The 15,940-nt window shown below is 45.1% G+C and overlaps 1 protein-coding gene across 9 annotated transcripts in view; it reads right to left on the bottom strand.

Annotated features, from left to right (window-relative positions):
- Positions 1–15,940, bottom strand: part of HIPK2 (homeodomain interacting protein kinase 2) — a 219,002-nt gene that overhangs the window by 23,914 nt on the left and 179,148 nt on the right. For all 9 annotated transcript variants that reach the window (XM_031665119.1, XM_031665124.1, XM_031665121.1 and 6 more), the window contains exons 11-12: positions 15,085–15,264; positions 11,037–11,318 (exon numbers count right to left, since the gene is read on the bottom strand). In XM_031665119.1, the coding sequence (XP_031520979.1) occupies positions 11,037–11,318; positions 15,085–15,264 (462 nt within the window). The remainder of the gene's footprint in view (positions 1–11,036; positions 11,319–15,084; positions 15,265–15,940) is intronic.

The following is a 15,940-nucleotide window of genomic DNA, read 5'->3' as shown; positions in this document are numbered from 1 at the left end:
AGGCAAAGAGAATTCTATCAGGGTGAGGACTTGCTGGAAAAGTTTCCTTTTTTCTAGCCTGTGAAAAAACCAGAAGATTGAAATGAAAGAAAATTAAAACTCATGATATCTTGGAGATCTATGCGGGGTACTACAGGGAATAGCTGCTATACAAAGAAATATGTGTCTCTGCCCTCGAGGAGATTAAAATCTCAGTGGAGGACTGTATAAAAACATGACAAGTTAAATAGTAAAAGCTTTAAAATAACCAGTTAGAGAGAATAATGGATGTCACAAAGCCTCCGTGATTAACTGTCAGATGAATCGTACAGATGATAATTGTTAAGAACCAAAAGAAGGTGAGGAATGAATTGGTTGCATATATTTACAGCTCTTCACGTTAACTTACAGTAGATAAATTTTAATTAATACAGACCCACACCTCCCAGTTATGACAGTTTAAATGTGAAATGTCCATATGCTTGTTCCTCAAAAAGCTAAACACAGAGTTACCATATAGCAATTCCATTCCTAAGTACGTACTTAAAGGATTGGAAACAGGTACTCAGATACAGGTAAGCCAATGTTCACTGCAGCACTATTCAAAATACCAAGAGGTGGAAATGACCCAAATGTCCATCGACTGGTGACTGGATAGAAAATGTGGTGTATCCATACAGTGGAATACTATTCAGTCATAAAAATGAATGAACGCTGGGAGGGGTGGATCATGCCTGTAATCTCAGTGCTTTGGGAGGCTGAGGTGGGAGGACTGCTTGAGGCCAGGAGTTCAAGACCAGCCTGGGCAACACAGTAAGAACCCATCTCTACAAACAATTAAAAAAATAAGCGAGGTATGGTGGTGTGTGCCTGTAGTCCCAGCTGTTTGGGAGGCTGAGGTGGGAGCCCAGGAGTTTGAGGCTGCGGGGAGCTATGATCACACCACTGCCAGCCTGGGTGACAGAGTGAGACACTGTCTCCAAAAAAAAAAAAAGAAAAAAAAAAGTTCTGATACATGCTGCAATATGGATGAATCTTGAAAACATTAAATGAAATAAACCAGACACAAAAGGACAAATAGTTTGTTTGAGTCTACATATATGAAATATCTAGAATAGGCAAATTCATACAGACAGAAAATACATTAGAGGTTACCAGAGGTTGGGGGCTAGGGGAGAGGAGAGTGGGAAATTATCGATTAATGGTATAGTTTTTGGTTGGGGCAATGGAAAAGTTCTGAAAATAGATAATGGTGATGACTATACAGCATTATGAGTATAATTAATGTCACTGAATTTACACTTAAAAATGGTTGAAATGTCAAATTTGTTATATATATTTTACAATTAAAAATTAATAGCCTAAAACCACTGAATTATGCACATTCAATGGGTGAACTGTACAGTACGGTACATGAATTACATCTCCATCAAAAACAAAGTCCAGGCCGGGTGAGGTGGCTCATGCCTGTAATCCCAGCACTTTGGGAGGCTGAGGCGGGTGGATCCCCTGAGGTCACAAGTTCGAGATCAGCCTGACCAACATGGTGAAACTCTGTCTCTACTAAAAATACCAAAAATTAGCCGGATGTGGTGGCAGGTGCCTATAATCCCAGCTACTCAGAGGCTGAGGCAGGAGAATCACTTGAACCCAGGAGGCAGAGGTTGCAGTGAGTCAAGACTGTGCCATTGTACTCCAGCCTGGGCGACAGAGCAAGACTCTGTCTCACAAAAAAAAAAAAAAAAAAAAAAAAAGCAAAAGAGATTGAGAGTCTTGGGCACTTTGCAGCTGTACATCAGGGCTCAGCAGAGACACCTAGAGAGTGGGAGGGCACTGACATCCAGTACAAGAATTACAAAGTGGGAGCTAGGTGCGGTAGCTCACCCCTGTAATCCCAGCACTTTGGGAGGCCAAGGTGGGAGGATTGCTTGAAGCCAGAAATTTGAGACCTGCCTGGGCAACACAGTGAGATCCCATCTCTACAAAAATAAAAACATTAGCTAGGCATGGTGGTGTGCGCCTATAAGTCCTAGCTGCTCAGGAGGCTGAGGCAGGAAGATGGCTTGAGCCCTGGAGTTTGAGGCTGCAGTGAGCTGTGGTCATGTCACTGTACTCCAGTGTGGGTGACAAAGAGACCTCCACTCTAAAAAAAAAAAAATTAAAAATAAATAAAAATAATTAGGTACGGTGTCTCACACCTGTAATTAGCACTTTGGGAAGTCAAGGCAGGCAGATCATTTGAGGTCAGGAGTTTGAGACCAGCCTGGCCAACATAGTGAAACTTTGTCTCTACTAAAAATAAAAAATCTGCTGGGCATGGTGGCTCACACCTGTAATCCCAGAACTTTGGGAGGCCAAGGTGGGCGGATCACTTGAGGTCAGGAGTTCGAGACTAGCCTGGCCAACATGGCAAAACCCCGTTTCTACTAAAAATACAAAAATTAACCAGGCGTGGCAGTGTGCACCTGTAATCCCAGCTACTAGGGAGGCTGAGACAGGAGAATCGCTTGAACATGGGAGGTGGAGGTTGCAGTGAGCGGAGATCGCACCACCACACTCCAGCCTGGGCGACAGGGAGACTCTGCCCACCACGCTCCGCCCCCGCAAAAAAAAAAAAAAAAAAAAAAAATCCTGGGTGTGGTGGCACATGCCTGTAATCCTAGCTTCTTGGGAGGTTGAGGTGGGAGATTGCTTGAACCTGGGAGGTGAGGTTGTAGTGAGCTGAGATCGTACCACTATACTCCAGCCTGGGTGACATAGCCAGACTCCGTCTTAAAAAGAAAAAAAAGATTGCTGTCTACCAATAACAACAAAAAACAGTATCTCAACATATTTTATAAATATAAATTAAGTAAAAAAAAAAAAAAAAAAGAATTAGGAAGTGGGACTCCAGGAGGTCTCTGAGCTAGGAGGTAGGGAGGAGGGATCTGAGAGCAGGGAGACGCAGGAGGCTGAGGACAAGGAGGGAGCAGGAAGGAAGGAGAGCTGCCTTAACAAGACAAGGGCAGTGAAACCTGCAGCTGTCTTCTGGGATGAGTGGTGGGGAGCAATGGGAAACAACTGGTGTGCTGCAGTCTCTTGTGTAATAAGGGAACTCCTCCCACCCGGCACTGTTTCAAAGTGCTCGAGGGCCAGGGGAAGAGCTGGGAGCCATGACTGGGAGCAGCTGCTGGTTCCTGAGGGGAGGTGAGGAGGAGATGGTGCTGCCCTGCCCTTTACTCTCAGTTTCAGGCACAGCTACTCCTGAATGATGAACATGCCTCTGGTCATTTCACGAAACGCAGACATGTTCTGTTGCAGGTGCACATTCTGTGGGCAGAGGACCCCAGGTGAGGATGGAGGCTGACTCCCAAATGTGTCCTGGGAGCTGGTGCTGCAGTCCTAGCTCTGATGTTCCTTTACTGGTGTGGCTCTGGACAGTGTCCTGGATAACCTGTAACATCCATCCAGCTCCAACCTGCTCTGCAACTCATTGAGAGAGATTACTCATGATTAAAGGAGCCATTGTGAGGATCTCTGAAAGATTCCTAGAGACATTTTAAAATAGGAATGGTCTAGCCCTAATCTGGGGAGGAAAGAGATCCTTTTAGTAGATATACTTTACATATAGACCCAGATCTGGCCAGTTCTTGCTGATCATATCTTCCTTAGGATCTGAGTAGTTTAGAAAATGAGCAATTTTTTTTTAAAAAAACAAAAAGACAAAAACACACACTAATTTTGGCAAAACTGTAATCTGTCCTCGAGTAAAATTCCAATTGGGCATATTTGGAGCTCTTCACTCAAATGTGGAAATTGTGGAGAAGCTTCAGCTTAACGTGAAAAAGAATTTTCTAACTAGAACTATCTCAAGACACAATAGCCACTTCATGAGTCACTGAGCTTCTTGTCACTGAAGAATGGCCTTCTGGCATGAGTCTTGTGAGAGCGGACAGCTTGGCCTGGGTGACCTGTGAGAACTGAGGGCCATCTACTTAATGGAAACCCAACAGGTAGTGAGCCTCCCACCAAAGAGACTGAAGAATCTGCATGTCACCGTCTAGTTAATCTATAAGGAGTGTGGGATAAAACCTTTATAAACCCTTCCCGGGTCCCATCCCTTTGTTGTAGCTGGGGAGCCCCTAGCTTAATGAGTAAATATGTACGGCACGGCTTGATGCTGATTTGCCTACCTTTTTGGATTTACAAGTGGCACATTTATTCGCAGAAGGTGAATTCATTTGCTAGCTGTTTTTCATCTCTTCCATTGTGAGAAAGCTCTGCGCTCTACCTGAACACACTATGCAGATTAGAGAACTAATGGGAAGCTCTGAAATGAGTCACTTTAGAAATGAGCACACATTTGAGATGACTACTGCAGATTCTTTAGGCTCGTATCTATCGATACTACTGGGATTCATTCCATGATTGCATCTAATTATTATTGACAGCTTATCAATTCCATTATGACTTGGTTAATGCAAGTGAGAGAGAGAGCGATAGGAGCAGAATGAGAAATATTTGCTGAAATGGGCTTGAAAGAACATCACTTCTGAATAAAGAACAAAGCTGTCAGAGTTCACAATTGCATTATGTTGTCATGGCAATAGATAATTTTCATCATTTTAAAATGATGAAAATAAATAAGGAGCTAAAAAGTAAAGCAATCCCTAAAGGAGAAAACACTGGGAGAAGATCAGCTATAACCTGTGACCCCTTCCCTGTAGGGTCTTATCTGGAACGTGTCTCTGATTTCTATTTGCTAATCTGAGTCAATTTCATCCTTCAAGACCAGGGTCAAAACTCATCTCCTCCAATAACTTCTTTCACCCTTCTGATTTCATAGTCAATGCTATATGTTCTATTACTATGATGCTGATTATTAAGTACAGGTAACATTTATTGCATGCATACTAACCTACGGCTTAAAGTGCGTTATATGTGTTATCTCCTTTAATCATCATGGAAAGATGATGTGGTAAAGAATATGACTACTTTTGGCTGGGCACAGTGGCTCACGCTGGTAATTCCAGTGTGCCTCCAGACCACAGTGTTCCTTCCTGATACCTGCTGACTTAGAGTCATCAGAGAGAAAAAAAATCTTCATTTTAATATGGCACATACATTCCATTCAAAGGATTATTATTATTTTTAGAGGCAGGGTCTCACTCTGCCATCCAGACTGTAGTATTGTGTTGTGAGCGGAGCTCACTGCAGCCTCGAACTCCTGGGTGGAAGCAATCCTCCCATCTCAGCTTCCCCAGTAGCTGGGACTACAGGCACGTGCCACTGCTGGTACCACTTCCCAAGTAGCTGGGACTACAGGCACGTGCCACTGTGCCTGGGGAATTAAAAATTTCTTTTTGTAGAGACAGGGTCTTGCTATGTTGCCCAGGTTGGTCTCAAACTCCTGGCCTCAAGTGATCCTCCCACCTTGGCCTCCCAATGTGCTGGGATTCCAGGTGTGAGCCACCATGCCTGGCTCCTCCTTTCAAATTGTATTATCTGCATATTTATGTCTATGTCTATGTCTACACGTGTGTATATAAACACACATATATCACCACTAAGATCATTTTTTATATGACTACTTTCTAGTGAAATCAGAAACAGGGTCACGGAAGGAGCCAGGAGTAGTCACCTCGTCCTTGTCCCATCAGATGCAGCGGAAGGAAGTGTTTGCTCTCCTTCCATGTTCTTCTGAAGCCCAGTCTCTCTTCCCAACTGGCCTGGGTGATTAGGACTCATCTCTCCAAATCACCTTCAATCTATCCACTGAGCACCACTCTGCCCTATGGTATCCAACCCTCTTCTCCCACCCCTCTTCCTCCCTCTTCCCTGTGGAAAGCCAGGAGCAAACCAGGAAGCTGTGGCACATCAGTGACAGCTTTGTAATGTGACAGCAGCTGGGGACAGTAGGGTGGAGTGTCTCTTCTTCAAAATACACCCCTAAACCATTCCACTCAACCCACTGGAGTGTCTTAAATGGAGCCCTGTAAAGAGGGTGCGGCGAAGTCAGCTGGACAAAAGATCCTTCCATCATCTCTCCAGGTGAGTCACATGACTGAAGTAGCTTTCAACTGGGGATGTATTGTACTCAAAATGGAGAGACACCAAAGTTCCTTCAAATGGCACTGTGTGTTTGGGTTCCTTTGTTCCTTCACTCAAGCTTGATTCCCACGTCCCCATGAGCACAGCAGGAGATTGGCTGTAAGTAGCTTCTCAACCAACGGCAGGATGGAGCAAGCTACATGGTTATAGGTAGCAATGGAGGCTAATCCCACTTTGGGTTTTTTGCCCATGCAATAATAAATGAGTGTGTGTGGGTTTTGCTCCCTCTGTTAAGTGGATGTTAATTTTTCAGGCCAAAGTAATTTGAGCAGCAGTTTATCAGTTTTCTAACCTTGCTTTATCTATAATAATTTCTCTAGACTTTCAACTTAGTATAAAGAAGGAAAACATTTCAGGTCAAATTTTTTTTATATATAAACATGTTAAGAGTGACCTAAGTAACTGTTTCTACATCTAAAATACTGAGTGATATTTATGAATCATTTTTCTGAAAGTTTTCATTTTTGGTAACAGTGGCTGAAACAGTGGCTGCTTACAAAGGCACAGTGAAGTGCAGCCTGCAGGAGGGTCTTGATGACCGAAGCAAAACAACCCACCCACCAGAAACATCCAGGTAACTCAATGAGTGAATACATGAGTGAATAATGGAGCTGGACAAAATCATTTCTAGCTGATCAGTTGACACAAGCCACTTTGGTTTACACACTTAAAAAATTACTCTTGGCCAGGCATGGTGGTTCACACCTGTAATCCCAATACTTTGGGAGGCCAAGGCAGGAGAACTGCTTGAGCCTAGGAGTTCAAGACCAGACTGGGCAACATAGTGAGACACTGTCTCCAGTTCTTACTGAAAAAAAAAAAAAAAAAAAATTACCGTAATGACTAAAGGTTGTATGCTACAGCCTTTACAAGACCATTTCAGTACAGGCTAAGGTTAGCAGGGGGTTCTGGATCAGGAGACGTGTACCTATAAACCGTCCAAGAGAGTCCAGGAGAGAAAAGATGGCTTGTTCAGTATGTGTAGATAATTAAATGCTTTTCTAATCAAAATTGTCTATAAATATTTAAAAGAAGACCAGTTCTACTACTTAATCCTGGGGGACCCAGAACAATATCTGTTTGTCTCATCTTTTGGCCAATTCTCTAGCCATGACCAGAGTCCCCTAGTCCACAGTAATTCACTGAAAAGGAGTCCCTGGCTCTTCCCTGACCTTCCTACTTTTAAAAGAGCTGACTCTGCCCTTCTCAGTGCCATGGCTCCAGCACCCTGACAAACGCCCAGCACCAAGAGGGGGCTCAGTGGACAACACTCTAGACTCCCTGTGGCCCTGGCATGGTGCCCTGCACACAGTGGGTGCCACCACGGCATGGTGGTAGTCACGGGAGGGAGCAGGATGGAATTTGTATTTGTTGAATGAATGACTGAAATCAGTTATTTTTTGCCAGTTATTAAGTTTGCCATTTCTTCAAGAGCATGGCACCTGAGTCCCAACTCTGCTATTTAGAACCTTTATCAATTTGGGTGAGTCACCTACCTTTCTGAGCCTCAGTGTCTTCATCTATCAAATGAGAATAGGAATACCAGCCTCGCGTGCCCCATCAAATGATGGAGGAGCTAGTGCGGGTGCAGCATCCGGTGTATGTTTGCTGTGATTCTCCTGTCTTTAGCTCAGCGTCTCCCAGCATCTGCCTGCAACATGGCCTGGAGTTCTCACGAGTGGAGCTGCTAGCCAGCCATCTGCTGTGCAACTAACAGTGCCACATACGTGGGGTCAGGAATAATGATTTTGCCTCGGCCTTCTTTTAAAAATTCTAGGCTGTATCGTCTAGTCCTAGAGGTTTAGTGACACCCTCAATCTGGTCTAAAAGCCCCTTTGGTGGTGGAGGCACTGCCATCCCTCTGAAGGTCATCGGCTGCCTGACTCTGGCTGCCAAGCCGAGGCTGAGCCATGTTAGGGGAATTAACCAGTATTTCAGGCAAAGTTACAGGACCGGCACTGGGGTAAGTAGCAAATAGAAAACGAGGCTGGGAACACAGAAGGTGGGAATCAACATGCCCACGGCACAGGAGAAATCAGGCTTGGGAACGAGGATGATCAACATGTAGGAGGGAAGGTCTCCGTTGCTCCAGCTGGGACACAGAAGGGCTGGGGAAGCTCTTCAGCTGGAGAGGGACCAGGTGACCCCTCCATGTGGCTGCACTTGGGGGTGCATCCTTGTTTTCCCAGGACTGATGCTTCCCCTTGAGCCCCTCAGTATCTCCTGACAAAGCTGACCACCCCCATCTAAGGGGAGATCCCTCCCCAACCCCCTTTCCATCCTGAAGCCCCTTTTGGATAAGCTCCTGCACAGGGCTCTTGATCCTGTTCGCCTGCCTCAGAGGCTCTGCCCCATCAATCCCCTCACTTGAATTTGCAACCCCACCTCCTCTACGGTGTGGACCTGCGAGACCTTTAGCCTTCAAAGCCCCCTCCCCTGCTATTCCCTTAAACTTTTTCCCTTTGAGTCCCCCATGGTACTTTGCTCATTTTTATGGGACTGATACTCTGTTTTGTGTTATAATGATTTGTATGTGTTTCGTCTTGCTTATTACCCTGCAAACCTCATGAGGACACAGACTGTCTACCTTATTTATGTAACACCTGCAGTTCCCAGCATAATATCTTACACTAGTGGGGCCAATAAATACCGACTGTGTTAAATTTTATGATAATTCTGACTTCTAAGAACAAGTAATCATATTTCCCCACATTTTTTTTTCTCATTCCAAAATGTAGTCACAATAATGTGATCACAATTACACAGTGGTTTCTCTATAAATAAAACAGCTACTGGTTTCTGTTTTATCCTACTCAGACTCAAATACACTTTCCTACCTTCTTGAGTGTGAAGACATTTTCTAAGGCAATAGCCATTGGATCTCTCTAGAAAACATTATTCTGGGAGCTCCCAGTCACAACTGCGGACAGCTGAAGCCTTTTGGATGACTCCCTAGCCTCAGTCTGCAGCTTCCCTATTCAGCCTGATGTGTCCGGCACATTTTCATGACCCTGGCAGGCTGGCAGTCCCTGCCACTCTTCACTGCAGGATGCTGTGGGACTCAGTGGCCACTGCTACTGTCTGTGGCTGTCCCTCACCTGTGCACCTGGCTCCCACTCCTAGGTTTCTTTGAGTTGTTCTCATGAAGGTCCTCATCTGCTGCCCAGCCTCTTGGTTCTATCATTTCCTTCTGGGGGCCTTAGGGGCTGCCACGGAGGCAGGGACATGCTCGGGCTTTGCGTTCCGCTCTCAGCCCTGTCAGCTGTCTGATTGGTGGAGAGACGGCTCTCTCATCCTCCTTCTCAGACATGCTATTCAATTCTCTCCTGGGCACAGATGTTGAGAGTCTGTGTCAACTCAGATCTCATACGTTAGGAATGAGATTCCAATCCAGCTGATTGTCAGATTTTAAATTGCTTTTGCTTTCCTCCATTTGTGGCAAAGGGCTGGGCAAGGCTGCTAGGCCCTTCTGATGACCAAGGCTACCCATGTGTGGGTGGCTGCTCCAGGCCAGGCTTTCGTCTGGGGCTGGGCAGGGCCATCCCCTTTGTGAAGAGACCACTGGGCCCACGCAAGGACTGAACCGACAGTATTCCTGGGTAGTGGGGTGGGGCACTGTAGAGAATGGTCCATTGACTCAACTTGAGGCTGTCATTAAAAAGGGACCTGAGGCCAGTTCTGGACTAGGCAGATGGGGAGTAAGGCAGTCCTGGGCTGCCAACGTATTCAGTGCTGTGCCTGGAACTTTGACCTGGGTCCCCTCTGGCACCTGGCACAATGCTACAGCCACAAGTGCTCCACTACATTCTTCTCCAAAAGACAATGACAATTAGGCTGTACCTAATTGTTGGGAAGAGGACGCTTGAAAGAGACATGTACTAACCCCACCCGGCAACAAACTAAAACCACTGGACTTCATTGTAAAGACGGAAGGGAATGTCCCATGCAGGAATAGTTATAATGAGAATGTTTTCATCAGTCTCTCTATATATTTTGTAATGATTTCAAATGTGAGAATTTATTATCTAATCAAAGGATTTGTGATTACTAATTAGTTACATTGTATCCAATCAGGAATTAATAATTCGAGCCTAATTGTGAATTAGAGTTCACATCCCGCTGCGGGATGCGTGCTGACGGGCAGCGCTGGGCTTGGGAGGGGCAGGCCTCCCTTCCCTGGCTCTTGGTCCCAATGCAAAGGAGCCAGTAGGGTGGGGTCATGAGATTTTGGGCTCTACAAGGCCACAGGGACTCTAGGGGTGCAGAAGGCCAGGAAGACAACTGTTCTAGAAGGGTTGCTCAGAACCTGAGCTGAGCGGCCCAAACAAAAACCACATTTTACTGAAGTCTGGCTGGGCAGTACAGAAAAAGAGGCTCTGGCGCCAGGGTTAATAGTTTTGTAAATATAATAAAGATTTCTTCCCTCTCCCCCGGAAGCACACAAAGACTAAAATGAATTATTATTACTTTGGGATAAACAGTAATGCTCTCTGGGTGAAGAGCCAACTGGCAATTTTGAAAGATTAGGTTAATCAGACACAGGGAAATTTCTCATTAATTGGACAATTACTTCGTATTCTGAGTGAGCCAAGGCAATGTCAGAGAAGTATCCTGACCAACTGGGAATAAATTCACTAGCTTGAGGGAGAGACTTTTAAACTTACAGAGGATGAAATACACTGGCATTGTGTGCCCGATTTTTATGGTCTCAAGTTCCCCAAATGTATAGGGCCTATAATTATTTTTTAAGACCAAAGTGATTCAACATTATTTTGGTTTTAAACAATTATGGGAAACCTGTTTGACATTCTCTTGAAATAACTTTAGGACCACAGTAGATGGCAAAACCAAACTTTAGGGGTCAGAAGAGAGGGATCCTTATGTTTGATGATGGAAGATGGTCAGATCCACACACAATGCAAACCCTCCCGGCTCCTTCCTGGAAGGCTAAAGTGGCACCGCCTCACCTGGTGGGGGCGTGTTTCTGTTCCTCCTCCTCGTCTGTGTCACTGCTGATGGTGATGACGCTGACCGTGGGGCTGGGGGTGTCGGGAATGACAATTGTCTGCCGCTGCCGCTCCCGGGTGGTGCTGGAGGCCACGTCGCCCCACCCACAGGTGACCGAGGTGCTGCAGGCCGGGCTACTGTGCACCATGGCGCAGCGGGGAGGTGTGTTCTCCTTGACACGCTTGGATCGCTGTGGGGAGCTGATGGCCTGAGAGGAGGACACCTCACAGGTGGAGACATTTCTGTAATGAGAAAACCACACTCGCACACAGAGGAAGGTCAGGCCCCACAAGTCCTTCGAAGGAGCCCAATTGCCTAGAAACACCTGCTTTGCCAAATCTCTGTAAAACAAGTCAGCGGCTGGACAATGAGTCTCCATCTGTGACTGGGAATGGGATCATTCAGTGAGCAGCTACACAGGCCTTCTCTGGGCTCTGGTTTGGATCTACATGCCTGCTCCCAGCAGGACAAAGGGAGCAGCCAGGGCTTTCGGAGCAGGGAGGGGGCTCTTGTGCCCCAGTCTCTATAGGTCTTGTAGGAGCAGATGTCATGCCAGGATTCCAATTGTGTTTGCTCCAACACAGTCCCTTGCCTTCAGGGTCAAGGCCCTACTTCTGAGCTCTGTCTTGTGTCATCCCTTCAAAGGTACTTAAGTCTTGTTTTGGGGGTGGTGGAAGAACTGGTGTTTGCCACATCAAGCTTTGGTTTCCTTGCTAATGGTTATTCTACTGAAACATTTATTCCTTAAGAGTTTCAGGATCTATTTATTTTATTTTATTTTATTTTATTTTATTTTATTTTATTTTTGAGACAGAGTCTTGTTCTGTCGCCCAGGCTGGAGTGCAGTGGCGCGATCTCAGCTCACTGCAACCTCCGCCTCCCGGGTTCACGCCAATCTCCTGCCTCAGCCTCCCGAGTAGCTGGGACTACAGGCACCCGCCACCTCGCCCGGCTAATCTTTTGTATTTTTAGTAGAGACGGGTTTCACGGTGTTAGCCAGGATGGTCTCGATCTTCTGACCTCGTGATCCGCCCGCCTCGGCCTCCCAAAGTGCTGGGATTACAGGCGTGAGCCACTGCACCCGGCCAAGAGTTTCAGGATCTAAAGGACCTAACCTTGGTGACTAATGGTTCAGTTTTCCTTCTTTCCTCCTCTGGAAAAAGAACATGACCATCAAAAATATCTGTGTGCATATAATTGCTAAAAACCTTAAAAATGATTTTTCTGGATTTTGTCTCATGGAGCCTCATGGCAGGCTCAGTCTAAATTGTAATAGAAAATTTGGAAAAGTGTAAGAGGAAAAAGCACTCTTAAAAAGAGACCTTTTAATCTTAATTTTGATCAACTTGAAATTCCTTACTAAATTAACCAATGTGATTTTTGGTAACTTTAGGGGAAAAATACTTTCTCCCCTCCCCATTAGATCCTCACTGACTCTGGCACAGGTTGAACATCTTTATCTGAAATGCTTGGTCCAGAAGTGTTTTGGATTTTTGTTTTTTTTCAGATTTTGGAATATCTGCATATACATAATGAGATATCTTGGGGATGAAACCCAAGTCTAAATACAAAAGTCTTCTGTTTCATATACACCTTATACACATAGCCTGAGGTCATTTTATACATTATTTTAAAATAATTTTGTGCATGAAACAAAGTTTTGACTGAGACCACATGTCAGGTGTGGAATTTTCCACTTATGGCATCATGTCAATCCTCAAAAAGTTCTGAATTTGGGGAAAATTTTGCATTTCTGGATTAGGGATGCTCAACCTGTAGTATCTATGCAGTGAGGGACTAACGCCAATGTATAACGAAACTCAGACTTTTATATGTCTTTAGAGATTCTAGCACCTTCTAGCTAAAGGGATGGCAGTAAAATGAAAGTAATTCAATAAAGGTGGATTTATTTTTCTATCTAGCTAGTGCCAGATACATTGCTTGCTCCTTCCTAGGGACTGGTAATACGTTTCACTGGGAAGATTGTACCATTGTTTGTACTTACTATAAACCTATGTATTTGTTGTTGCTAATACATTACGATTTTAAGATTATGTTTTTCACTACCAATGGTTTTAATATCTCCACTTGGCATTGTTGAGGAAAAGTACGCCTGGCCACATCACCAACAAGGGAGAGACTACTGTTCTTTCAGACTGTTTTGCCTAAGGCATTGGTCTTAAAAATAAGCAAATACATAACTTTCACTATAATTATATCGATCTTGAAATGCACTGGCAATGAGCCTTCGTGAGGCCAGCTGGGTGGTGAGTAGACAAAAAGGAGGGACTTGCTAAACAGCTTGGGAGGCTAAGGGTTCTTACTGCCCCTACTCAGCCAAGGTGAACCACAAAGATGCTACGCTCAGTCCTGGGACAGACTAGTGTTCCATGTGACCTTGCTGGGCATGACAGCCCATGAGGATCGAGACAGTGGACTTTGTTGCCACCCAGTCTAATAATGACATGGGTGAGCTGTCACAAGGCTGCCACACAAAAGCGTTCTGGAAAGCTGCCAAAGATCTGAGATAAATTTTCCTGAGTCGTCAGAAACACCCAAAAAAGGAATCTTGAAGGATGACAACTTCAGCCCTTGGATGAATTTTTGAATGAGAATGAAAAGAAGAAGGCCTAGTTTCTGGTATCCGGTTATATGAGGAAGCAAAAAACCAAAACCACTAGACATTTTGTAAACCGGACTTCTCTTGATTAACTTATCACAAATAAGCAATTAAGCACCTCAAAGCTGTGCCATTAGGAAGAGATGTAGGAGCAATCCTGTAGTCACACGATCTCTCTCTCACTCTCTCTGTCTGGCTTGGAAATCTCTATTTTTTAACAAGTTAGGTTTATTAAGGTATAACTGACATAGAGTAACATTTTTCCCTTTGAAGTGTTTGATGAGTTTTGACAAATGCACAGTCATAACCCCCTACTACAATCCAGACTTAGAGCTTTTTCCCTCAGGCTTCTTCGCAATCTCCTCCTGTCCTACTGGTCTCTGGCAAGCCCTGATCCGATCTCTGTCTCTATGTTTTGCCTTTTCCAAAATGCCATATAAATGGAATCATACAGCATGCAGCCTTTTGTTGACCTTGATTTTTTAAAGTGTTCACTGAGATGAGAATGGATTTAAAGGGAATGGGAAAGATTCGTGTTCTGCTGGTTAGTGTCTGGTATTAAACAAGCTATTGCTTATATTTAAGCAAGGTGCTACATGAGTTAAACTTCTGATCTTAGATACAAAGAAAGCACATTTCTTTAGTATTTTTAAAACATTTTTTAACACCTTCAACATTTTAAAACATTTTTAAACAAGTATTATGGTAAATCGTTTCCAAAATGAAACTTCAGGTGAGGCTGAGTGTTCTCTGGACAAGTAGAAAGTGACAAAAGATCATTTGCTTCACCAAACTTTAGCCAGGCTTGAGAAGCTTCTCCTAGGTCTAACTGTGCACTCTGCTGTACAATCTCCTTTTGGCAAAAAACCCTGCTCAGTCAGTTTAGCAAGAACCCACCATCCTTGATATCTGATCACCCTTGATATCTGATTAGGTTCCTCAGCCTCCAGGTGTGATGTCTGATCACCTGGGCCTGTCATTAGCAAGAGTCCTGTTAGGTCAGCTTAGGCAGAATCTCCCTTACCCCTGATGCTTCCTCTTAGTAACTTCCCATCCACTGACACTCTCCAACCCCGCCTTGGCTATAAATTTTCACTTGCCCATACTGTATGGAGTTAAGCCCAATCTCTCTTGCCCACTGCAAGATTCCGTTGCATCCACCCCTACACTATTACCACGGTCTTAAACCAAGTGCTTCCTGCAAACCCTAGGCCAGTCCATGTGGTACGGGATCTTTTGCTAACCACTGCAGGAAGAGGAGTGCCCCCGTCCCATGCAACTGTCCCATGTTCAGAGTGGGTGCTGATACTCCCTAATCCTAAACTACCTTTCTTTAGCACTCACATCTCCTGGGATTTCTCTTCCCTAGGGTGGCTCTCACCACCTACCTCACAGATGACTGGTGCTGCTTACTCTTCCGGGAGGAGGTGGTGCTGGTTGGCTGCTGCCGCATCACGTGGGCCACACCCACATTTAAGGGCTGGGCTGCTGGAAGGGTCACATGACCGGTCAATAGCGCAGGCTGCTGCATGATGGGATTGTAATGGCTTCCGTGAGCATGCGTGTTCCTGAAAGGGAGCCGGGACAAGGTGCCTTAGAGGTCTTCTAAAAACAGAGCTCCTCTGAAAGATCAAGCTTCCTCCCCAGTTAAACGCTGACTGCAGTTGGTTATTTCACTAGCTGTTTCGCGGCTAAAGGGATGAGCCTGGCCATGTGTGCTCATCGAGTGGGTTTCTTCTACTCATAAGGAGTAGGAGAAACACAACTGGTTGTGAGTGAGAAAGAGGACTTTCAAGTGGGAAGAATGCCAAGTGCACCGGCTCTGAGTTTTTAAGTTCTAGGGACAGGAGATAAATATTTCCTCCAACTTTTAAAGTCCCTGAGCACGTAGGTGATTATCCTGAACAATATTTTATTTTAGAATTTACAGGCCAGGCATGGTGGCTCACGCTTGTAATCCCAGCACTCTGGGAGACCAAGGCAGGCTGATGGTTTGAGCTCAAGAGTTCGAGACCAGCCTGGGCAACATGGCAAAACCCCCTTTCTACCAGAAATAGAAAAAATTAGCCAGGCATGGTGGTGTGCACCTATGGGCCCAGCTACTTGGGAGGCAGAGGTGGCAGGATCACTTAAGCCTGGGAGGCAGAGGCCGCAGTGAGCCGAGATAGTGCCACTGCACTCCAGCCTGGGTGACAGAGCAAGGCACTGTCTCAAAAAAAAAAAAAAAAAAAAAGTTTCACCTTA

This window comes from Papio anubis, chromosome 4 (assembly GCF_008728515.1).
Source record: "Papio anubis isolate 15944 chromosome 4, Panubis1.0, whole genome shotgun sequence".
Taxonomy (NCBI): Eukaryota; Metazoa; Chordata; class Mammalia; order Primates; family Cercopithecidae; genus Papio; species Papio anubis.
This window is presented reverse-complemented; position numbering and strand designations above follow the sequence as displayed.